We start from the raw sequence: 24,065 nt of genomic DNA, 5'->3' as shown, positions 1-24,065 counted from the left end.
ACTGTGTGCTTAGTGATCCTGGACAAAGCGATACAGGGACCTGTTTGGTTTGGAGCTGAAGGTAGCAGAGACAATGCCCGGCTGTGGGAGCTGTCATAGTATAGGTCCTGCTTAAGCCGTTCGTGGGTGATGCTGGGGTCTGGTTGGGAGTGAAAAAAGTAACATTAACACAATTTACTTCTGTGAGACGCCCAGAAAAGGACATCAAACACCATCTCCTACAGGAAAGTTGAGGATGGGCACTTTATCAGGGACTGCAGGGATAGGACAAGGGATAACGATTTTAAGCCAGAAGAGGGCAGATTTAAATGAGGTCTTAGGAAGAAATGTTTCCCTGTGAGGGAGGTGAGGCCCTAGCACAGTTTGCACAGATAAGTCATGAAAACCTCGTCGCTGGAGGTGTTCGAGGCCAGGTTGGATGAGGCTTTGAGCAACCTGATCCAGTGGGAGGTGTCCCTGCCCCTAGCAGAGGGTTGTCCCTTCCCACCCAACCCATTCTGGGATTGTATGATTCTATGAAATTTTTCAGAGGGTGAATCCTTAGGACTGGCTTGAAGCCAAGTCAGAGGGATGCAAGCGTTTTGCTGCTGTTCCAGGGTGGTGTATGCTGGTGTAAGTGTAACTTGACGCTGACTCCCACCTCCGCTTGGTTCTGCCGCTTCCCTTGTGCCAGTGCTAAAATTTGATTCTTTGAACTTGGTTTTCTGTGGGGGAGCAAACCACCAAAAAATCCAGCAAGGAAAAGCCCTGATTTTTTGTCTACATGGAGACTTTTTCAGCTTGTTGGCCTGGGTGAGCTTCCTTCCAGGCCAGCTCCCTGTGCAGACAAGTGAGAGCTGGAGCTGAGGCAGAGTGGGTGGGAGCACGCACGCCTTGTTAAGGGTGTGCAAAGGAGAGGTGAGACCGTGCTTGTTTTTGTGGTAGCAAAGTGCGACGTCATCTCAATGCTCAAGCACCACAAAATGCTGGTTTGCATAGTACTGCACAAATTCAGCCAATTCTGGGCTGCGGTTATACAGCACCAGCTTTGAGTGGGAAACCCTTGTCACCTGAACCCATGAACTCATAAAACTTGAAAGCAGCTCTCTTCCCTGTGTGTAAGGTCGCAGTGCAGGGCATACGAGCCGGCTGTGCTGGGGCAGGGATGTACCGAGCTGTTCCAGGGTGACTGCTGTCGCTGGCAGAGGTCTCCAAGAGCTCAGGCAGCCCCAAACCTTTCCCCCATTCGAAGCCCCGAGGAAACAAACCCTTTAGCTGCTGCCGTGTGGCACAGAAGTGCCAAGCAGGAGACAGACGTTTGCCATAAAGTTGTCCAAAGAGGTACAAATCTGGCTGCGGGAATGTGTAAAGGGGCAGCTAAGCTGTGGTTGTCTCAACCCACCTAGAGAGGTCTGGCTGACTTCCAGGCACCATTCAGCTTTTGAGTGCTCTTGGAAAAAATTTGAGCAGAGCTAAAGCTCAGGCTAATCTCTTGTGTTTTTCCACCAGTGATAGGAAGTCTACTTGACACATCCATTGTTCCATAAGTTGCAGGGATGGGTTGTGGCAACACTTTCAGCTTTTGATTAAATTACCTCAAGCCTGCATCGTATCTGTCTATCTAAATAAGGAGAGTCACCATGGTTTCCGCAGTCATAGAATGGTTTGTGTTGGAAGGGACCTTACAGCCCATCCAGTTCCAAATCACTGCCATGGGCAGGGACACCTCCCACTGGATCAGGTTGCTCAAAGCCTCATCCAACCTGGCCTTGAACACCTCCAGGGATGGGGCAGCCACTGCTTCTCTGGGCAAACTGTGCTAGGGCTTCAACCCCCTCACAGGAAAACATTTCTTCCTAAGATCTCATCTAGTTCTCCCCTCTTTCAGCTTAAAACCATTCCTCCTCTTCCTATCCCTGCACTCTCTGATACGGAGCCACTTCCAGCTTTCCTGTGCCGCCCTTTAAATACTGTGAGGCTGCTCTAAGGTCCCCCTGGAGCCTCCTCTTCTCCAGGTTGAAAACCCCAACTCTCTCAGCCTGTTGTCCTAGGGGAGGTGCTCCAGCCCTCAAATCATCTTCATGGCCTCCTTTGGACTCACTCTAACAGCTCCATGTCCTTCCTGTGCTGAGGACTCCAGAACTGAATGCAGGACTCCAGGTGAGGTCTCACCTGAGCAGAGTAGAGGGGCAGAATCCCCTCCCTCACCCTGCTGGTTACACAGCCCAAGATACAGTTGGTTTTCTGGGCTACATTTGTAGGTCTTGTCGGAGGATGTTTGGGTCCCACAAAAGCCCTGCTGCTGCTTAGGAAGAGCAGCTGCAGCAGCTCTTTGTCCCAAGTGTACCAACTCCTCTCTGACCTGTTGTGCTTCGCTGTCTTTAACCACACTGTGGCTATTAGGCACAAAGGGTCTGTTTAAATACCCTGAATTCAGAGTTTAAACCCAAGCTGCAGATCCCAGAAGTGAAGTTAGAAGCATCCCGAGCCAGCATTGAGCACTTCATGCCAGTCGCATGCGATAGGCTTGCGTGAACACCCTGTGCAGCACATGGCAAGGCGGAGCGGCACCTGAACTCTACACGCACACACTAGAATGAGTCTTGTGAGCCCAAAAAATACACGTACAGGTGGCAACAGCCAGAGCATGGACCAACACAGGGTCCTCAGCGGGGCTCGCCACACCAGCCTTAGCCCATGCTGAAGCCCCAGGCTCAGATCCTCATGGCTAAACCACAGACACCGTAAGTCTGCCTGCACACAGACTTTGGTTTAAGGTCCTCAGCTTCCACCCCTCTCCAAGGTTCAGCTCAGCTGATTGTGGCATTTGCTGAGCACATTCACAGGCTTCCCGTTTTCTTATTTTTGCCCCTCTCGAGGCTGGTTGTGTTGTGGTTTTCAAAAGCGTTTGGGATTAAATGTATTTGCTCAAGGGTCATCTGCACAGTGCTGCAAGTCTTCCATTTTGTTTACTCTTCAAAAGGAACAACTTCTAAAACTTCCATTATGAAAAGAGGAGCAAAAGGCAGCTGATAAAATTACTTCAGACGTTTCGTATGGCTGAAAAATAAATGAGCGATGTGCAGTGTAGAATGAAAATACTGCCGCAAACTTCCTTGGCAGATGGCAAACAGTGAGCAGGAGCATGATTCCCTTTGCTCTTCACCTGAAAACCACTCTTTTTTATTTTCCTGCTCACTTCATTGTGACTCTGAATTTCAGTTAGAAAGGATGTGAAGAGCAGTTAATTAGTTAACATTTATAAGTCACTTTGCAGATGGCAAGAGTGAGGTAAGTAATGAGCATTATTAGTGCAGGTTTTCATTTTAATTGTAAATCATAAAATCATAGACTCATAGAATGATTTGGATTGGAAGGGACACTTACAGGCCATCTAGTCCAACTCCCAGGGATACCTCCTGCTGGATCAGGTTGCTCAAAGCCTCATCCAGCCTGGCCTTGAACACCTCCAGGGGTGGGGCAGCCACAGCTTCCCTGGGCATATTCATGTTGTGATGAATTCAATAGAGACTGAAATGTCAGTGGGATTCAAGAGTCGCAACCCTTATCTGGGTAACAAGAGTGTCCAGAATCACTGTAGCATTTGTGCATGCTTCAAAGCAACTCTAAGTCTTCACATTCCAAGGTACAAGCGAAGCCCCAGCCCCTTCGGATCAGGATAAATTGTTCCTGGTGAGGCTTTGCCCTGCCTCCTGCAGTTTTCTTTTTATCTGCCTCTGAAGGATTTAACACTGGCTGTCAATGTAGGGAGGTGGATGATCTGCTTGGAGGGGGCAGAAATGAGAAGGAGGCTCCTGGTGACCAAGTGTGATCTCTTACCAGTACAGGCTCAAAATCCCCTGCCAAAGCTTCTCAAGCGCTAACAAAAACCTGATTAATTTTACTGTCCCCAGCAGTCCCCTTGGTAGGCTGCCCCAGAACCAGGCTGCTTCAGTAGTTACAAAGTTTTTCTTATTTCCAGCTTAAACGGATTCACTGCTAAGTTTATGTTCTCTCCTGCCTGTGCCAGCACAGCTTTAGCTGAAGCTGTTCTTCGTCCTTGGTATTTATTTCCCTTGAGTACAGACTTCACTTTGCTTGACTAACCAAACCAGCCTCCTCATATATTGCGAGCTCTCCATAGCTTGTAGGGTATCCTGCAAGCTTGCTCTTTCTTGTGCTTCAAATTAAGTTTTCTTGGCTAGAAATAAGCACAGTTCTCTTCCACAGGTGAAATCTTATCAGCATCTTGCACAGTAACAGTAACGCGTACTTATAGCTACTAGAAACACCTCCTGGATCGCTTGTGTCTCTTTGATGCCTCAGTAGTCTTGATTTTAGGTCCTATGCACATTTTCCCTTGTACTTTGTGCTACTAAATCAGGTCTTTAGCTGTTAATTACATCTTAAAGGCTACCAATATCCTCCTGTGTGATATCCTCATCCGTTCTGGTGGTGTGTTTGGGTTTTACTTATTTATTCTTACATTTACTTTTTTTCAGTCTTTGTTTTCCTTTTCTCTTATTAGCAAGGGATGGATATTGTGAGGCTAGTATCTCTACTTCCAGCTTCCCTTGAATCACCGTGCCACGAGCAGCTGAAGATAGGTAGTGCCTATTCTATTCCCCTTCTTTTGTATCTCCTTCCCTCCCATCTACCTCCCCTTACATTTGTATTAAGTGCCCTCAGGATCTATAAACCCAGCCAGCCACAACAGCCAGACGTGAGGAGCTCGTAGAAGTGATGATAACCTAAGTGGAGTTTTCCCATGGGGACAATTTTTTAAAATGTTGTCTTTAGAAAAGAAAACTCCTAGGAGGTAAAGAATATTTGCATTTAAGTCAGGGCTGAAAAACAAAACCAAGTCATTCTTTAAGAGTATTTTGGAAATAAAAATGTTTCAAAATCAAACAGGTGATTTTAACCCACACCCTGCACGGGGGGCTATTTTCATCCCTGTTCTTCAGCACTGGAGTTGGTGCCACAGGTGTGGCATTCGCCTGTGGGATTTTACACTCTTGCCCCATGGAAGTGCACGTTTCCCAAACAAACCACTGTGCGCACAGACTGCTCCGTTTCCTGCAGCTTGCAGTGACGTCCCATGAGCTTTGAAGTACCCATCAGGTTACCAGGTTTCTTCTCCCCTTTCCCACCCTCCCATGCAGTCTAGCACTGTGCCAGCCTCCTGTTATCTCTGGTTCATAGATTTTTAAAGCCTGAAGGGACAGGTACAGCCATGGAATCTGGCTTCTCAAGAGGCCAGGAGCTACCTCACCCCATTCCTGTGCCCGCTCTCCAACTTCTCTGTGAGACACCCCAGCTAGGTTTAGGGTGGCAAGAGCTGGAGAACCCAGGTATGCTCTAATGATGATTCTCTCCCATGAAGGTCTGTATCTCATTTCCAGTATCATCATCAAGTAGCTGCAGGTTTTCTGCTGGGTTAAAGAGCCCTCTACTGTCAGAAGCCTCATCCCCATCCAGGTAACGCCAGCCTGTGCTCAAGCAAAATGAGCTCAGACACAGGAGACATGAGTTCACGTTATCTTGTAGTGCCAGTCAGTGCTTCTAGGCTTCAAGTCATCCTTGTTGCTTCATTCTTCAGTCCTTCTAATTCTTGGTGCCCTTTTTAGTGTCATACACTCAAGATTTCACAGAATGGGTTCACGGTTGTGATATAGGGAGAAACTCTACCTCCCTTCTTGGTGAACGCAGGCTAATGCATCCCAGTGTAATCCTTCCCCACAAGTGAAGAAGTATATGTTTACTTGGTTATCTCCCAATCCCCTAATTCTTTTTGGAGTCCCTCCAGACTTTCCAGAAAGCAATCCTCCATCTCAAAAGAGTCCAGACTACATTTATGTTCCTGGATGAATGGCTTTCTGCCTTCAGTGCAGCCAAAATACTTATTATTCATAAACACCACACCAATAGCTACAGGCTGCTCCGTACATCTCTTTTCCCATCATTTATCATTTTCATCATTCCTTGGGTCCTCTGAAAGCTTCATCAGCACTGGTTTAATATCTCCTTTCAGATCATTAATCAAGTAACTAATGACCATTAGTTTCAGAACAGCATCTTAGTAGAAATAATTTTATACTCTGGGATCTGTTTTTCCCCTCATTACTTGAAATCTATCAGTGAACTAAAATTTATAATATTGGCCCTTTTGTTGTTTTAATAATTATTTGCTTATTTTAAATCAGAGCAGCCTTATGTGAGACGCATTGTGCTGGGGTAACCTTTTACTTTAGGTTGGTGTAGTGGCTTTGTTAACACAAGCCATGATTTAAACAGAAAATATTATTGCTATTGGACAGGAACCATTTTCATAGAAAAGAAGCATAAAATGGTTTGTGTTGGAAGGGACCTTAAATCCCATCCAGTTTCAGCCTCCCTGCCATGTGCAGGGACACCTCCCAGTGGATCAGGCTGCTCAAACTTCATCCAACCTGGCCCTGAACACCTCCTGGGATGGGGCAGCCACAACTTCTCTGGGCAACCCTTTCAACCACCCTCACAGGAAAATATTTCTTCCTAAGATCTCATCTAAATCTCCCCTCTTTCAGCTTAAGACCATCCCCCCTTGTCCTATCCCTGCACACCCTGATACAGAGCCCCTTCCAGTACTGGAAGGTCGCTATCAATTCTCCTCAGAGCCTTTTCTTCTCTGGGCTGAACAACCCCGACTCTCTCAGCCTGTCCTGGCATGGGAAGTGCTCCAGCCCTCTGATCATCTTCATGGCCTCCTCTGGACTCAATCCAACAGATCCATGTCCTTCCTGTGCTGAGGACTCCAGAACTGAATTCAGGACTCCAGGTGAGGTCTCACCAGAGCAGAGAAGAGGGGCAGAATCCCCTCCCTCGCCCTGCTGGTTGCTCTGCTTTTGATGCAGCCCAGGACATGGTTGGCTTTCTGGGTTGCAAACACACATTGCCAGCCCCTGTTGAGCTTCTCATCCACCAGCACCCCAAAGACCTTCTCTTCAGGGCTGCTCCCAATCCATCCCCCCCAGCCCGTAATGTCAGTTTACTTGATTTACAGCTGTGGATATAATCTCACTTACTGTTTACAAATATTCGCACAAAATTACTTTCCCAGGCTCATCATATTCCCCAGTATTCTACAATGCTTTAGAAAGTCCAGAGAAAGATGCACAGAGCTTCAGGAATCCAAACAAAAACACTGAAGGAGAAAGTTCCCAGTAGCTGTAATGGCTCGTATTTTCACAATAAGTTTTCAAATGTGGAAAACTGAATATTCAACAAATCAACCCCCTTCAGTTTCTATTCTATTTGTGCGTAGCTAGTGCATGGTCATCTGGGGCTATGTCATCTTCTAAAGGAATCTTACTGGACTTGATGATACCATTTTCACTTGGTCTCCTTGTTGTGTCATTCAAGATTTTGGCTGTATCCTCACTAATTTCTTTGTTGATAGCTATTAATCTACAGGGAAACAATCAGGGCCCTAGAAAGCAGGTGAAATATTTGTGTTGCCAGTGTCATTTGCCCTCTGACAGGACAAGAGGGAATGGCCTCAGGCTCCACCAGGCGAGGTTCATGCTGGACATCAGGAAAAAATATTATATGGAAAGGGTCTTTGGGCACTGGAACAGGCTGAGGTGCTGAGGGACATGGTTTAGTGATTCACGGGAATGGTTGGACTCGATGATCCTGGGGGTCCTTTCCAACCTGGTGATTCTATGATTCTATGTTATTTCTCTTTCTATCAGGGTTTCCAGCTCCTCTACCCCTCCCTCTATCCACCTCCCTGCCCTTTAAGCACAGCAGTCCCCCTCCGTGTCACTCTGGGTGCCCTACTTGTTCCTTAGTACAATCCAAAAGTACCAATGAACTGCATTGCTTTGGTGCTTCAAATAGTCCCATTTGAAGGTGACAGCTGTGGGAGGAGGAGTAAGAATGGATTTTGTCTCCATCATCTGATAAGGATGGATAAGGATGACTTGGAACCACACCCTGCACTTCTTAAACAAACACTGTTTGACTTTCAAGTTGGGAATATCCACCCTTCCCTTTCTCCATCCTGCTTGGAAGAGGTGTCACAGACATCTCAGAAATGTAAGAGGTTAAAATCCCAGGCCTTCTCTTTGCTCCCATACAGAAGGTGGACTCCTTTGAACAGGAAACCATTTCACTCGAAACTGTAACTAAGAATTAGCCCAGGGAGGGGGTTGAGTCACTATCCCTAGAGGTGTTTAAAAGACAGGTAGATGAGGTACTTAAGCATATGGTTTAGTGGCAGACAGGTATGATTGGACTGGATGATCTCAGAAGTCTTTTCCAACCTGGTGATTCTATGGTTCTGTGATAAAATATTAGCCAGACATAGATGCGGTCTAACTCCCAAAGTCGAGGTGGTGTAACAGCAATGGGCCTTCTGGTTGTGGGAGCGATCCTGTTTCCTGGCACTTTGGTTAGAGCAGTGCTGCACACACAGACTCAGGCACCTGCTCACAACCACCTAGGGCTTCTCACAGCTTGTCTAAAGAGAGAGGAACAGAAGCAAGCAATTGGTTGTGCACACGCGCCTTTTTGTTGCCTCCATGCAATTCTCTGTGTGCTCTTCTATTAGATTAACGACCTACATCAGTGAACTTTCATCACACCAAGGTATTGGCAAAAAGGGAGAGCCCCAAGCACAACTCACAGTCGCTCAGCAAAAGGCACCACTGGCAGTGCCTCTCACATGCACTAGGATACAGTTCTGCCCTCTTTCTCCTTGCCTTCATGTTTTCTCCTCTTCCTGAGAGTCCCTCAAGTGACTGATTGAAAAGCACCAATGTGGCTGGATCAATGCTGGTCTGGAGCAGCCAAGAAGGTGGCTTCAGCAGAACCCTGAGCAGCAGGTGAAGAACAGCCTCCCAAGACTGGAGAAGTCAAGGGAGGTTCCCTTCTTTGGGAAAAACCTCCTGCTCTTGAAGGCAGAGGTTAATGCACCGTGTCAGCCTCAGGACTAGTGATGGGAAGACCTTCCCAATACACTTCCCATACTTACTTTTTGGGTTGGAATCTCTAAGATTCTCTGTGTTTGGGATCTCTAAAACTCTCTCCTGGTCTCTTCTCTCTGGTTCTCAGTCTCAACACGAGGTACTCCTCTAAGTCAACCCCTCTTCCATTTCCCTAGACCACCAGAGCCTTGTCATGCCTGGAGAAAGCCGAGATCTTGGAAGTGACTGTACAGCAGCTAGCAAAGCTCAAGGAGCTGAGTAGATCATATCCCGGCACTGAGTGAAAGAGCACATAAGGGTCCCAGATCTGTAAGCAGGATGGCACCCAGTAGGGCAGAGGCTGAATCCAGATAAAAGGATTAGGGTTTAGATCAAGATTTGGAATTGCATGCCCAATGAAGAATGGATCCTCACATCTTAAGGTCCAAGTTAATCCTAGACACCACCATGCCCATCTTGCTCTTCCGTTTCTCAGACATTGCCCCACAGAACAGCCAGGACTTTGCAGCTCATTACCACCACTGTCCCGTCACTGTAAATGCCTTTCTGCATTCAGCTGAATCTTCACTGGACCAAAACACCAGTTCTCTCATCTCGCATCAGCTCAAGACTACCGCTGACATGAGGTCTGCTGCTGTCCCAGTTCCTTCTTTCTAAGTTTTGGAGCCCCAACATGACTTGTCTCCCACTGGTTGTCTCCCCAAACTGTTTTTTTCCGTGTAGCTCCTCTTTCAGCCTTGCTCTCCTTCACCTTGACTACGACATCCCCAGAAACTTTGTCCACTCCCAGGGGCAGTTGGCTTATCCAACATTTATTTCACTGTCTCAGACAAGGTCCCTCTATTTGCTCTCCTAGACGCCAGAGACCTTGCCGCCTGCACCTGGATGTGAAGCCATCACCTAACGGCCAGGACTCCTACTGGGGGGTTGCTACAGGACAAAGCAGCGCAGGGAAGTGAAGACACAGAGTGCTCAGGATCCTGTGCTCGGGGCAAGTCAGACCTCAGCTAGGTGCCCCTGGGGATGCATGCACAAGATCCCAGCGTATCACTTTTAAGTGTAAGTCGTGCATCGATTTCCTGCCTTCTGTTCCGAATGAGCTGATGAAAAGGCTTACCTAATGGTGTGTGCCAAGAAGGAAACTGTCCCAAGGACCTGAGATCTTCCCCAGTCCCACATTCCTATCGTGTTTTAGGTTTCACCGAATACTGAAGAAATTAAGGAAACGTCCTATATAACCACATCAGCCTCAGTTGCAGAGTTGTAAAAAAATAACGGAAGTATTCCTTGGCCATGCAGGAACCCCAGAGGCCCAATCCAGGGCTGCAGAGATGACTAGGAGCAAGAAAGACTAATCTCTGTTGAGTGCGCAGCAAAACCACAGCAATTAAAGGCTGTGTTTGCAAACAGTGGGCTCTGGGGTCTTCCTTTGCAATGTCTGTGTGGGGGCTTTCCCTCACTTTGTACCTATACAGGAAGGCTATAAGGCTAGTTTCTGGAAGAAAATAAAGCCTTTGAATTAAACACTATATTTCTCCTCAGCAGATTCCCACAGATATGAAAGAGATTACTTAGTTTCAAAGCAGGCACAGTTAAAGACTGATCCAACAACTCTTTACAGTTTGTTTCTTTATTCAGTAAACATCTAGTTACAAGTTTCACAAATTAAAAAAAGACGGGGAGCTGACTGAAGAGGGGTCAGGGGGGCCCACAGGCTGATCCAGCTTTTGCTTTGCTCCTCCCTTCTCTAACGCACACAGCCTTCTGCTTCTCCATAGCTGCACCAAGGAGCAGGAGGGGAATCGCAGCCTTTGTCCCAATGCAGGGACTGACACCGCGTCCGAGCAGAATTCCCTCTTATTTCTTTCACAGGGGACTAAACACAAACTTCAGAACCAGCCCAGCACAGAAAGAGTGGAAAGGATGGAATAGGCAAGGTGGCAGCTCCTCATGCCCACCACTACTGGCAGAAAGAACAGAACCAAGGGAGAGCAGAAAGGGAATGGGCAGTTAATGCATTCCTTGCACATCAGCAAGATTCTCCATGCCCCACTGCAGCACCCAGCTGGGGCAAAAAAAGAGCAATGCAGAAGATTAGTTGCTTTGTTTCAATTCTTAAGTAGGAGGGAGGTTAATATTAAATCTGAGGAGGGTCCAAGTGGTGCTTTGAAGGGGCTTCAGAGTTTCACTGTCTGTACCTGAAAAGAAGTAAAACAGAACATAAAAAGAGTAAGTGATGACTAGAAAGCAACATAGAAATCAGATAAAGACATGTTTAAACCTCATGTCTAGATAACAAAAATAAATGGGAAAAGTCCCTTTTCAAGCACTGGATCGCATCTTCACTCAAAACACAGGAGAGCTGACACCAGCACTTGTATTTCAAACTGGATTGACAGCAAATGGTCTCTTAAGTTTGACACAATGACAGTATAAACGCTCTACAGATTATGATCCTACACCATCTCATACCATTCCAATCACTAGTTAAGGCTGACACCATACTTCTTTGTTGATGACAAAGCTAACTTAAATAGCTTCCACCTTCCCATTCTGAACAGTATTTTCTCAAAACTCTCACTTCCCCCTGCCCTCTGGGTTAAGTGGGAAAACCCATTTCCAACCAACACTCCAAAATAATATAAGACTGGAGCAAAGGCAACAAAATCAATCACATGACAAAGAGGCAACCGTGCAGTGGAAGATGAGGAAAACACCTTAAGACTTACAAGAGCATGTAGGTGGATTTGGGGGTGGCCATGCTGCACCCCCTGCAAGGTCTGCTCTGGGTTCACCAGTCGTACCGACGGGACTGTCTGGAGGGAGAATCCTCAGGGCCCTGGATCGCAAGACGAGTCCCTTCAGCCCGGCGGCCACTGCTGCCTTCATGACGTCGGTAATCCAGCCCCCGCTGTGGCCGGAAACGGGACGTCTCTCGCCTCCATTCATCATCAAATGCAGCTGCATCACCTATGTAAGGACAGAACAAGCTCATATGGGGAAGAGGTGGGGAAGCAGCCTCTGGGTTTGCTGGGAGGAAGACATGGGCAGTACTCACTTTCATCCATGTTGATGTAGTCCTGCCTCTCTTCCTGGTCACCCGTGCGATGGTTCCGGGATCGCTGCATGATGTGGGCCCTATCCCTGATGTGGTGGCCAATTGACATCTGTTCCAAGCCACTGTCTGAGTCCCTCACGGTCCGTCTTGTCTCGCGGATCTGAGAGCAGATTCCCATGGAGGATCAACATTTTAATACATTCTCCCAGGCCCATAAAGCACTCTGATTCCTGCCTGCAGGATAACTCAGTCAGGTTGCACTACCACCACTCCCAGGATGTCAGACGCAACATAATGATGAGGGAAAAATGGACCCGCCCCCAGCCAGCACTTCCCATTCCCTCCCAGTGGCCCTCAGCACGGTTCAGTGAGTCACAGCGCGTTCCTCAAACTGCAACTGACTGGGAAGCAGAAGTGCTGTGGGTGGCCAGCACTGAGCCACCAAATGAAGACCACCCACCCACAGCAAAAGCAGTGGGAAGACACACCGCAGCCTCCTCCTTACCCCGCCAGGTGCTGAACGCATCTCAGAGGTCTCTTGATAGACTTTGGGCCCGTCACCCAGGTTGGAATAGGAGATGACAGTTGAGGAGGTAAATGTCTGGCAGTTAGCACCACTTGTCATATGCTCCTGCAAGAACAAACGGGGAACAGCAGAAAGAAGGAATGGGAGGGAAGAAGAAATGACAGTTAATTCTCCCTATATACAACAAATTAGGAAGGAATTACAATAGGAAGAATATAATCCCGATGGGTCCACCTTCCTGGAGAATACATCTTCATGTCAAATCAATTCTTGTTTCTCGCTAAACAAGCCCACCCTCACATTTCTTTCCTCCCCGATCTCTCCTCCCCGAACTCAGCAGGAACGCCTCAGGAACAAGCTCTCTGTACTGGGCAGCAAGCGAAGCTCACAGCCTCTCCCACCCCAGCAGCTTGAACAGGGCCAATACCAAAGCAGCTCAGATGGGCTGGAGAGGGTGGCAGGAGAACTCTCAGTACTCCCCTCGATACAGATTGGCTTATGGAGGATTCTTACCATGTTTCCAATCATGTCGTTCATCATACCAAACATATCTATAAAGCCACCTGCCTGATAAAAAGGGAAGAGAACACAATAACAGTGAGTTTGGAAAGATACAGGAAGAAAGAACAACAAACTATGTGCATGGGAACAAAAGTTGCTTCCTAAGAAGAAAAACCTTTTCCCTTTCTTTCAGTGGTGCAGAAAAAAAATCCCAGGATTTGGGGGTGCTGTTCTCTCCACTTTCTCAAGTTGTGTTGCCCAAGTGCTCTGACTCTTCAGATCTCTGGATATGGCAAAGGTTGTTCTTCTAGTCTGGGTCCAACTCCTAATGCACCAGGATTTGTGAGTCCAGGCACTTGCCAAAGCTAAGAGATCCGAGGTATGCACATACAGTCATTTTAACTATAAGACAGTCCCTTCTCGGTGATGTTTTCAATGCCTTCACTCTCAACTGTTAATTTAAACTACAAGGAAGTTTCCATTGATTGTATTCTTTCCAACATAATAATATGTTTATTTATTTTCCCTACAAACACCTGACTTTTTAATCTTATAAACTTAAGGGCTGTAGTAACACACTGGGCCAGCAGGTCTCACGGGTTAATTGTGCAATATGTAAACAAAATTACTACAGCTTAAACTTGCTGATTTTTTTGTTTCCTCGAGTGGCCTCTCGTTCTCATTTTCAGCAAAGCAGCACTCACACACAACGTTATTATCCTCTGAAGTCCATCTGTTTGCATTCATATTAATCCTTCTCTGAGCTACAACAATCCTGCAGAGCAAGGCAGCTAAAGTTCCTGGATCTGGAATAACCTATTTCCACTGTATTATTTTAGTGGATGACAGAGATCAGCATGCTCCGAGCATGGTGTTCTCACATGCACACAGCCATTCTCATTCCAGTCTTGTTCACCTGAAGCATTCTGTTGGCTGTTCCACTCCTCCATGACCTCCAAAGAGATCTGCAGCTTCTTTTTCAGTCATAGGAGGTTATTAAGAGACTATCTGCTTGCCCCAATTCCTATGAAATATTGTGCTACAGCAGCTTTAGGGCTCTTCTCTGGTCACAGTGCAAACAAACCTTCCAACATACAGAGTTAAAGTCTCTTCTCTCCACAGCTCCCAGACCAGATTAAAACATTAGAAGGAAAAAAAGGGGAAGGCCTGAAGTCACAGAGCAACTCAATGCCAGGGGTCCAAGAGAAAGAGCTGCCTCCAGTTTCACTCAATACCCTCTTCCGTACTCCGTTTACCATAAAACTAGAGCTTGTTCTGGGTTCTTCACCCCTTCCCACCCTCCCTATCAGTTAGGATAGATGGTCTTGTTCACAGATGGCTACACTTTAATACTGGTTGTATATGGTGTTGACGAATCTAAGTGTGGAGCCACTACTTGGAAAGCCTCTAATTTGACCCACAAAAACAGAGAATGAACTTACCATGCCAAGCATCCCAAAGGGTGAAATAGCTCCTGCCTGCCAGGACAACAGAAAAACAGAACAGAGAATGACCTTGCAACAGCCAGACACTAGATCCTTCTCAGAACACCTTTCACCCTTCTCAGAAATAGAAATGGGAACACCCAGGCCCAACAAACAGATCAAGAAAGTACCCCACACTCATACCACTCCTAACAAACCACACAGAAGGTGATGCTCCTAAATTTCTCTCAGTTATACTGATTTATGTCCTTGAGAAATAACATGTACTTCTTCCCTTCCTTCCACTCAACCTAGAATACAGCTGCATTCAATGTATTAATGCACACAGAGTAAAGAGAAGGAGAACACCACCACTGGTTTAGAGACTAATTCTGTGCCCACTGTCCGTGTGAAGGCAAGGGGCATGCCCAAGACAGAAGCTATCAAGGGAGTTTAAGAATTCCCATTCTGTACTCAAGCCCCTCTTTTACCTGCATCCTACGGCCGGCCTGGCGAGCCCCTGGTGTGGTCCCATCAGTGATGCCAAGGAGCGGGCCAAACCCGAAACTTCCAGAAAGCATGCGGTTCATGTGCTGCCGGTGGATGGCAAAAGGATCCCTTTTGGAAAGGTTGAGAGAATAATGGTGAGGAAGGGATGACAGAAGACAAAGCCCTGCATAATCCATCCATTCTGACTTTCAGTTTCTCGTATGTAACTGTACATCCCTTTCCAAGCCAAAAATCCAGAATTCCCCAAACCCGGCATTGCTTATGGTGACCCCTGGCACTGGGAGGGACCACTGGATCCCATCGTATCTCTTGTAATAGAAGTTATTATGCCACAGAATCCCTCTAGGGCACTCACTGATATCTGTTCAGAAGTAGTTTGCTGTTCTACTCCCACTAACACTTCAGGGCCAAGCATGGCCAAGGCTACTCCAGAACCTCAGTGTTCTAAGAGATGAAAGCCAATTCTCAAATCTGCAGTCGAAGTACCACCATCCTTTCATAATAATTTCCTATTGTGCCATCAAAACCCTTTACGTTAACAGCTCTGTGAAACAATCCCACCCTTCCCGAAGAGCAGTTCTTGATTTTGCAGGGAAGTGCACAAAGACCGTCCTGGCTGCAAAGAGAGGACTACACTTAATGGGACCTGAAAACACGTGGTCCTAGATACCGTCCTTTCACCCATTCCTGTACAAACACAAACACACTCAAATGCAAGACCGAAATCTCCAGAACAGACTGCGTGGCCTGACACTGTGTGACACTGCTGTGCCCTAAGTTATCTTGACATCTGCTATTTTTCTACAATGTTATGTGTAAACCTGTCAGGAAGCTGAGACCACCTACAGCTTTGCTAGATCTGAGAGGGAAAGAGAATGGTAACTGGGCTCTCTGACTGGTTTTCCTTCTTCCTACACCCTGCACGCTGAGGGCTGTGCATGTTCACGCATACTGGAGGGTCAAGGAATAAAAAAGGAGATTAAGAACAAACAGTCAGAAGACAGTGGCCACAGTAAAAAAGTCTGAGAAATACCATAGCATTCCTCTGCCCATCTTTAGTCTCCACCTATCCCTCCTGAGCACAAGTGACCTCAACAGCACATAATATGCCTGAGATCACAAAAGCACCTACTGCAAACCAATACTTCTCTGTCTGTACTGGAAATGCTCTGCATAGTAAAAGCCAGACTCATACCTGCTACATCAATGAGAACACAGTCACTCTGTGACTAACTGGGAGATCAAAGTCTCTCCCCTTGCTAATTTGTTTACAACTGATAAATATATTGTTTATTATCAATTTTATAAGCAAAAATTGACTTTGTTCTCCTACATAAATTAATTCCAGCAAATTCCTACTAGTGCCATGCTTAAGATAACCAAATTCTCGCAGTTTTACAGTCTATTCCTTATCCACTTTGGCAAGGACTGCCAACACAGTTTCACTGCCAAAATTTATCAATAGCATCCAATTCCTGGACTGTGCACAGAAACAAAAACCTTCAGTAAAAGGAATCCTAGGAAGAGTTCTTGGGACCTCTGTCAGATTTCAAGACTCACATTTGAAAACTACTTGTTGTCTTCTCTTTACTTGGTTCCTTACAACTGAACTGCTTCAGCAGTCCTCTGCAGCTCCATTAATGACTTCCGGTGCAGAACAGCAACAAAAACTGGACAGAACAGTAGATTTTATCTATCTAAACAGAAACCCTACTTTGCAGAAGATAAAAATCCTCAGGCAAAGAAAAAGATTTTGGTACTCCAGCCTTCTCCTCCTCTCGCAGTTGCAATGCCTTTTGGCCTACTTTATTTAATTGTGCTTTGCTCCAAAGCCGCGTTCCATTACAGAAACCAGACCAACGCGAACCAGGTTATTCCCTGCGCTGCCCCTTCACAGGATGTTGGTGTTTTCCTCGGGACAGCGGCTGCGCTGTGGTGTTTCCCGCATCCCAGTGTCCCTCTGCCCACCTGCTGGGACTCGAGGGCAGGGGACACCTGGCACCTCAGCCTCCCAGGATGCTCTGTGCCCCTCCAGGCCCCTGGGATGATCCATGCAACCTCTAGCCCCTCAAGATTATCAGTTCCTGACCCCCAAGGCCGCGAGGATGATCCATGCCCCCAGACTCCCAGGATGTTCCGTGCCCTGTTCCCAGGCCCCTGGGATGATCTGTAGCCCCCACAGCCCCTCGGGGATGACCTGTGCCCCCTCCCAGGACGATCTGTGCGCCCCGACCCCAGCTCCCTGGGATGATCGGAACCCTTCCCCATCCCTGGGGATGATGCATACTCCCCCCAGACCCCACAGCAATGATCCGTGCCCCCATCCCCAGCCCAATGGGGATGATCCATACCCCCCCAAGCCCCACGGGGATGATGCATGCCCCCTCCCCAGACCCCGGGATGACCCATGTCCCCCCCCAGCCCCATGGGGATGATCCATGTGCCCCCCCACCCCCCGGGATGATCCATGTCCCCTCCTGCTCCATGGGGATGATCTGTACCCCGCTCCCCAGCCCCATGGGGATGATCCATGTGCCCCCACCCAGCCCCATGGGGATGATCCATGTGCCCCCACCCAGCCCCATGGGGATGATCTATGTCCCCCCCACCCCCCGGGATGATCCATGTCCCCTCCTGCTCCATGGGGATGATCTGTACCCCCCTCCCCAGCCCCATGGGGATGATCCATGTCCCCCTATCCCCCGGGACGATCTGTGCCCCCCTCCCCAGCCCCACAGGGACGTCGCGGGCCGGACTCACATGGCAAACATGGGGTCCTCGGGCTCTCCGTCCCGCAGCAGGCGGAACATGCTTCCCGCGCTCGGGGGCGGCCCCTGCGGAGGGCGCAGCGGGCTGAGGGCGGCTCCCCGCCGGGCACACGGGGCACACGGGCCCCTCGCGGCTCCTCCGGACCCCGTTCGGCGGCGCCTGCCGGGCCCTCACGCCTCCGCTCCCATCGCGGCCTGGGACCGCGCCGCCCGGACACACCGCCCCGCGCATGCGCGCGACGCACCGGGGGCAGGGCGGGGGGGGCGGGGGCGGCCCCGCACCCCGCGGCGACCCCTCCAGCCCTGCACCCCCTCTTCAGCCCTGCACCCCCTCTTCAGCCCCGCATCCCCTCCAGCCCCGCACCCCCTCTTCAGCCCCGCATCCCCTCCAGCCCCGCACCCCCCCTTCAGCCCCGCGACTCTACAGACTCTGCAGCCCTCCAGCCCCGCACCCCCCGTCAGCCCCTTGCAGCCCGGCACCTGTCTTCAGCCTCGCACCCCCCTCGCACAGCCCCGCACGCCCCTCCAGCCCCGCATCCCTCTTTAGCCCTGCACCCCCTTTTCAGCCCCGCACTCCCTCCAGCCCCGCACACCTACAGCCCCGCATCCCCTTCCAGCCCCGCACCCCCTTTTCAGCCCCGCACCCCCCTCCGGCCCCGCATCCCTCTTTAGCCCTGCACCCCCTTTTCAGCCCCGCACTCCCTACAGCCCCGCATCCCTCTTTAGCCCTGCACCCCCTTTTCAGCCCCGCACTCCCTACAGCCCCGCATCCCCTTCCAGCCCCGCATCCCTCTTTAGCCCTGCACCCCCTTTTCAGCCCCGCACTCCCTACACCCCCGCACACCTACAGCTCCGCATCCCCCTCCAGCCCCGCACCCCCTTTTCAGCCCCGCACCCCGCTCCAGCCCCGCACACCTACAGCCCCGCAACCCCCTCCAGCCACGCATCCCTCTTTAGCCCTGCACCCCCTTTTCAGCCCCGCACTTCCTCCAGCCCCTCACCCCCCTCCAGCCCCGCACCTCTCTTAAGACTTGTACCCCCCTAATACAGCCCCGCACGCCCCTTCAGCCCCGCATCCCCCTTTAGCCCCACAGCCCCCTCCAGCCCCACACTCCTTTCAGCTCCGCACTCCTTTCAGCCCCACATCTCTGCAGCTCCGCATCCCCCTTCAGCCTCGCACCCCCTTCAGCCTCACACAGCCCCGCACCCCCGTGCAGCCCCGCACCCCCACAGAGTCGCACCCATGTTCAGCCCCGCGACCCCTCCAGCCCCGCACCCCGGTTCACCCCCATAGCTCCGTGCAGCCCCGCACCCCCTTCAAACTCGCACTCCGTGCTGCCCAGCACCTCCTACAGCCCCACGACCCCCACAGCCCCTTCAGCCCCGCACCCCTGCAATTCCTTCAAGCCTCGCAGCCCATCCCAGCCCTGCACCCCCCTTCAGCCTCGCACAGCCCCGCACCCCGTGCAGCCCCCTGCAGCCTCGCACCCCAATCAGCCCGCGTTCCCTTCAGCCCCGCACCCTTATCCAGCCCCTGCAGCCCCCGGCCGCGGGGGGGCGCCCCAGTGCCGCATCCCGCCCTCCGTGCGGCAGCGCCTGGCGGGCCGGGGGCGGCAGCGGCCGCAGCTGCGCGGGTGACAACCGGGCCCGGGCACAAGGGGACATTGTTCCTCGGGCGGGGTGGCCGGCGGGAGAGGCTGGGAGGGCCCGGACGAGAGCGAGCGTGGTGGCCGCTGCCTCCGCCGCGCTCACCGGCCGGGGACATAGAGTGGTTTGGGTTGGGAGGGACCTTAAAGATCATCCAGTTCCAACCCCCCTGCCCTGGGCAGGGACACCTCCCACTGGACCAGGCTGCCCAAAGCCCCATCCAACCTGACCTTGAACACCTCCAGGGATAGGGCAGACACAACTTCCCTGGGGAACCCGTGCCAGTGCCTCACCACCCTCACAGGAAAACTTTTCTTCTTAGTATCTCATCTCAATCTCCCTTCTTTCAGTTTAAAGCAGTTCCCCCTCGTTCTACCCCTGCACTACCTGATAGAGTCCCTCCCAGCTTTCCTGTAGCCCCCTTTCAGTACTGGAAGCTGCTCTAAGGTCTCCCTGGAGCCTTCTCCAGGCTGAAGAACCCCAGTTCTCTCAGCCTGTCCTCCCCTCTGCTCATCTCCGTGGCCTCCTGTGGACTCCCTCCAACAGATCCACATCTTTCCCTGTACTAAGGGCTCCAGAGCTGAACGCAGGACCCGACGTGAGCTCTCACGAGAGCAGAGGGGTTATAATCCCCTCCTTCAAGGTGGAGGAGGAGAGAAGGACATCACAGAGGAGATAGAAGTTGCCACTTGGCAGCTCCCCATAAGGACACCGACTGCCTGCACGGAGAGTACAGACAGCATAGGCACAGCACCGCTTTGTCTGGCAGAAATGGGAAAGGTACTTTGTAAGCCGGCCATGGGTCATCGCTGCCCTTGGGCTACCACCTGGCATCAGGAAGCACAGGGACTCGGTGTGTGCACCCACAGCAGTGGTGGGGACCCTTCCCAAATCGGTGTCGCCATCCCTGGGGAATGCTGGCTGCCTTCAGCTACTGCCAGCTCCACTGGATTGGAAGGAAGAGAGCCAACTGACTCGTTCCGGCTCCCTTAATGGTGGTGGTGTTGACTGTTGCATCCTGCCTGCCATGTGTGGGAGCCAGACTAAAACCATGCCTGAAGATTGGAAATAGCAGGTTGCAAGGTGTGGTTGATAAATTGAACTCCTGGGTTGTGTCAGGAGCCATGTCCTTGGATTTTGGAGTCGGACAGAGGAAAATAACCTACTAGCATGCTTTGTGTGGTGGAACACGTAGGGGACTTAGCAATACTTGTTGCTACGGAGGGGCCTCAAAGCTGCTCAATGTCCAGACAGAACAGAAGACCTCTCACTGGAGGCCCAGCCTGTGCTTGTACAGAAGGCTCTTCAGATGTCCCCCACTTTATCTAGTAAGCACATTCTTCAGAGGCTGAAACTTGTGTCCACAACATGGACACTGTGGATTGTGCAGGATTGTGAGGTGGAGACAGATCCTGTGGGCCGGGCAGTGGCTAAGCAGTGACAGACCTCTGGGCAGTGCTCCTCAGGGAGGCTGCTCATAGGTGAGCTGCTGAAACACTCTCCTGTCACCAGCTCAGAGCTGACCTGTAAGCACTGGGTTCACACAGAGCCTCTGCGAACACTGGCCCAGCCTCTTCACTGCTACTTTTGCAACTCTGAATCATCTTCAGAGACCTCCAGTATGAGGCTCTCCTAGAGTTTGATTATATCATATGGAGCTGACGAGTGGCAGGTTTCAAAGGCAGGTTGGGCAAGAATATAAGCAGCTCTTTTTTTTTTTTTTCTCTCCTCTTTTACTCCCCCTTCCCTCCCCCCCAGACCTGCGATAAAATGACTTGCTGTCCTCGAGAAGCCAGTGATCCTCCTACTCCTGGAATGCTCTAGAGGTGGTAAGTCTCCATCAGTTTTTTCCAGATACTAAGTCAGGCATTGCTGCCTTCCAAATGCAGGAACAGAGAAGGAATAAAATGGTGTTTAGAACAAATAACTGCTTTGCAGATACTTTTTCTGTCCCTGGTGCTGCAAGTGGCCTACAACACAAAGGGCCACGTTTCTGAGACTGGGGGCTGAGGCTGTGAGTCTTACTGGATATTTCAGTAGCCTTACCAGTGGCCCTTACACACTGTTACCAAAGACTGTGTTACAGTTGATGCTGCCACCTCAGCAAACCTTGACGGAATCCAGCTTGCAAAGAATCATAGAACAGTTTGGGTTGGAAGGGACCTTAAAGATCATCCAGTTTCGACCTCCCACTGGATCTGGCTGCCCATCGAACCTGGCCTTGAACACCTCCGGGGATGGGGCAGCCACAGCTTCCCTGGGAAACCTGTGCCACTGCCTCACCTCCCTTATCGTGAAGAATTTCTTCCTTACGTCTAGTCTAAATCTGCCCCTCTCCAGTTTATACCCATTGCCCCTCGTCCTATCACTGCAAGCCTTTCAAAACAGCCCCTCTCCAGCTTTCCTGTAGCCCCTTCAGGTACTGGAATCCTGGTGGTGGCTAATGCTGGGTGAAACCCTGGAAGGAGGAATTGGAGAAGCAACCTTTTCCGTTTTGAGAGATGCAGAAGCTGTGTCACTGCACTATTTGTAGGAGAGGTTTCTTTATAGTCCTCCCATCTACGGTGCACCAGGGAGGTGGCCATTTGCTAGGTTTGAGTAACGAAGTGCGTAGGGGTATGAATGCAAAGCAACACTCCCATCTTGCTCCAGTCACATTCACGATTCAGGCTGCTTCTGTTTTCGTCGGGAATAAAAGCACTAACCACGTCTATTTCCTTTCTTTTTTTTTTTTTTTTTTTTTCCTGCAAGCTGTCCAGGTTGCGCTGGCTGGGGGGGCGGGGAGGGAAGGGGAGGAAAAAAAGGAGCTGGGCAGGCAGCCAGGGGGAGGTGAGCGAAGGGCAAATGGGAAGAGGGATGAGCGTGGCCGCTGCCCTCTGCTCCACCTTTCCCCCGCCCTCCGGCGGCTGCCGCCCGGCTGCCTCCCCCAGCATCCCAGTGGTTGGAGTCGATGATCCACTGGGTCCTTTTCTACCTAGTGATTCTATGATTCTATCCCCAGGCTGGGAAGCGAACTGGGTGTCACGTGGCGAAGGTAAACAAACAGGATGCTCAAAAATCATGCCTTGTTACCTGCTGCTTCCAGGGACCGAGCACTGTGGCCAGGACGGTGGAAACAGCTTCTTCAGTGCATCCAAATATTCCCGGGTCCCCTGTGGATGCCTGAAAAACAAAGAAATCCTCGTTGGCAGAAGTCAGAGCTGCCCACAGCCATTTCCTCATTGGTTCCCTTCGTTGGTGCCTTTTACGTAAGCCTCACCCAACAACTCACTCTGACCTCAGATGAAGGGCACCCTGAGTGAAGGACAGCTCGGGTTTGATCCTCAGGTGTGACAATTCCTACTTGGGATGCTCGAGCCAGCTCGGGGTGGCTGCAGCCTCCACTGTGCAGCAGGGATCGCTCAGAATATTTTGCTCGTGTTAAAGAGCGTGTCTGTCACGCTGTGAGGGAGAACCACGACCTCCATCTGTGCCGTGTTAGCAAAGAGAAGTTCACAAAAATCACAATTTGAACCTTCCTCCCCTTTCCAGTCTTCTGACAGACTGTCACCCTTCGTCACTGCCTTCTACTCCTCTTGCTTCCACACCCTGCCTTCCAGCCCTCCACAGTGCTTATTTAAATGTTTTGCCTCTCAGGAAGCCATTTCCCAATGCAAAGTTGACTGGTGGTTGAATTCTTGAGTATTTCCTCTTGACTTCAGGATAAAGCATCATGGAAGAAGAAAAAAAATTATTATCTGCCTGGATTTTTAATGGATGCATGACAGAAAGATGAAGAGTGTGGATTAAATACATACATGCATTCAAACACATTCCCTCCACACGCTGAAATTTTGCTTGTTTCTTTTTAAGTAAACGGACAGATACTCTTTGTGTCTGAATGTATGGAAATCTAAGGAAAGTTAATGCAAATACACAACCTGCTCTTTTGTTGCTCAGCGGTTTTGGAAGAGTTTTGGAACCACTTACGAGCTAGCTCACAAAAGAAATTTATTGAAATACCCAGTATTGTGTTTTGCTTTTTGCAGCTCAGCCTTCGTCCACAGAGACCTTGCCCCCTCCCCCAGAACACGGTGACAAGACTAGTAAGGTATTAAAACGAAGTGCACGAACACTTGCTTCTAGGTGTGTGCACCCTGCATGTGCTACAAGCAGAAAAACACATCCCAGGCATGAAAGTCCAGACCTGTGTGCAAGCACGTGCTCACGTATGAAGCCTCACACATGCAAGATTAACACATGCCTCAGTAGAGAAGTACCATACCGTCTGTACTCACCAAAGGAAATGCACGTAACACAGAAAAAAATATCACTGCTGTGCACAAAGGGGTATGTACTGCATCTAGATACATGCAGATACCTGCATCAACACAAACAGTGTGCAGCACAAACCATGTAACTTATTGTGCACAACAATTGACTTTGATATTGCTCTCTGGGGTGCAGATGGACATGCATAATGTCTGTGTTTGTGAACAGTGAAATATAATGTAACTTCTGCACCTCCCACATTTTGTCTAAGGATGTTAAACTCCAAAAAGGATGGAATATGTTCTGCTGAGGTGGCAAATCAACTGAGGCAAGGATTGCAGAGCGTACTGAAAAGGGACTCTCATCTCCAGGCCGCCCAATGAATATACTTGCATTTGCAACAAAGGGAAAAACACAGATGGGAGAGGA

General features: G+C 49.9%; 1 protein-coding gene across 1 annotated transcript; it reads right to left on the bottom strand.

Annotated features, from left to right (window-relative positions):
* Positions 1 to 10,565: 10,565 nt before the first annotated feature.
* Positions 10,566 to 22,509, bottom strand: MLF2 (myeloid leukemia factor 2). The gene is made up of 9 exons (XM_069866174.1): positions 22,458 to 22,509; positions 17,731 to 17,804; positions 14,952 to 15,078; positions 14,479 to 14,514; positions 13,049 to 13,102; positions 12,515 to 12,640; positions 12,010 to 12,169; positions 11,681 to 11,921; positions 10,566 to 11,149 (listed from the first exon to the last, which is right to left on the bottom strand). The coding sequence occupies exons 2-8, from the start codon at positions 17,778 to 17,780 to the stop codon at positions 11,743 to 11,745; spliced, it is 732 nt and encodes a 243-aa protein (XP_069722275.1). The 5' UTR covers positions 17,781 to 17,804; positions 22,458 to 22,509; the 3' UTR covers positions 10,566 to 11,149; positions 11,681 to 11,742.
* Positions 22,510 to 24,065: the final 1,556 nt, after the last annotated feature.

Source organism: Phaenicophaeus curvirostris, chromosome 1 (genome assembly GCF_032191515.1).
Source record: "Phaenicophaeus curvirostris isolate KB17595 chromosome 1, BPBGC_Pcur_1.0, whole genome shotgun sequence".
Taxonomy (NCBI): domain Eukaryota; kingdom Metazoa; phylum Chordata; class Aves; order Cuculiformes; family Cuculidae; genus Phaenicophaeus; species Phaenicophaeus curvirostris.
Note: the sequence above shows the minus strand (reverse complement) of the source record. Positions and strands in the feature narration are given on the sequence as shown.

Coding starts and splice junctions, on each gene's coding strand:
- MLF2 (XM_069866174.1), bottom strand. CDS start 17,780: ATGTTCCGCCTGCTGCGGGACGGAGAGCCCGAGGACCCCATGTTTGCC. Junction 14,515..14,951: donor AGGCCGGCCGTAGGATGCAG/GTAAAAGAGGGG, acceptor TTGTCCTGGCAG/GCAGGAGCTATTTCACCCTT. Junction 13,103..14,478: donor CCTTTGGGATGCTTGGCATG/GTAAGTTCATTC, acceptor CCTTTTTATCAG/GCAGGTGGCTTTATAGATAT.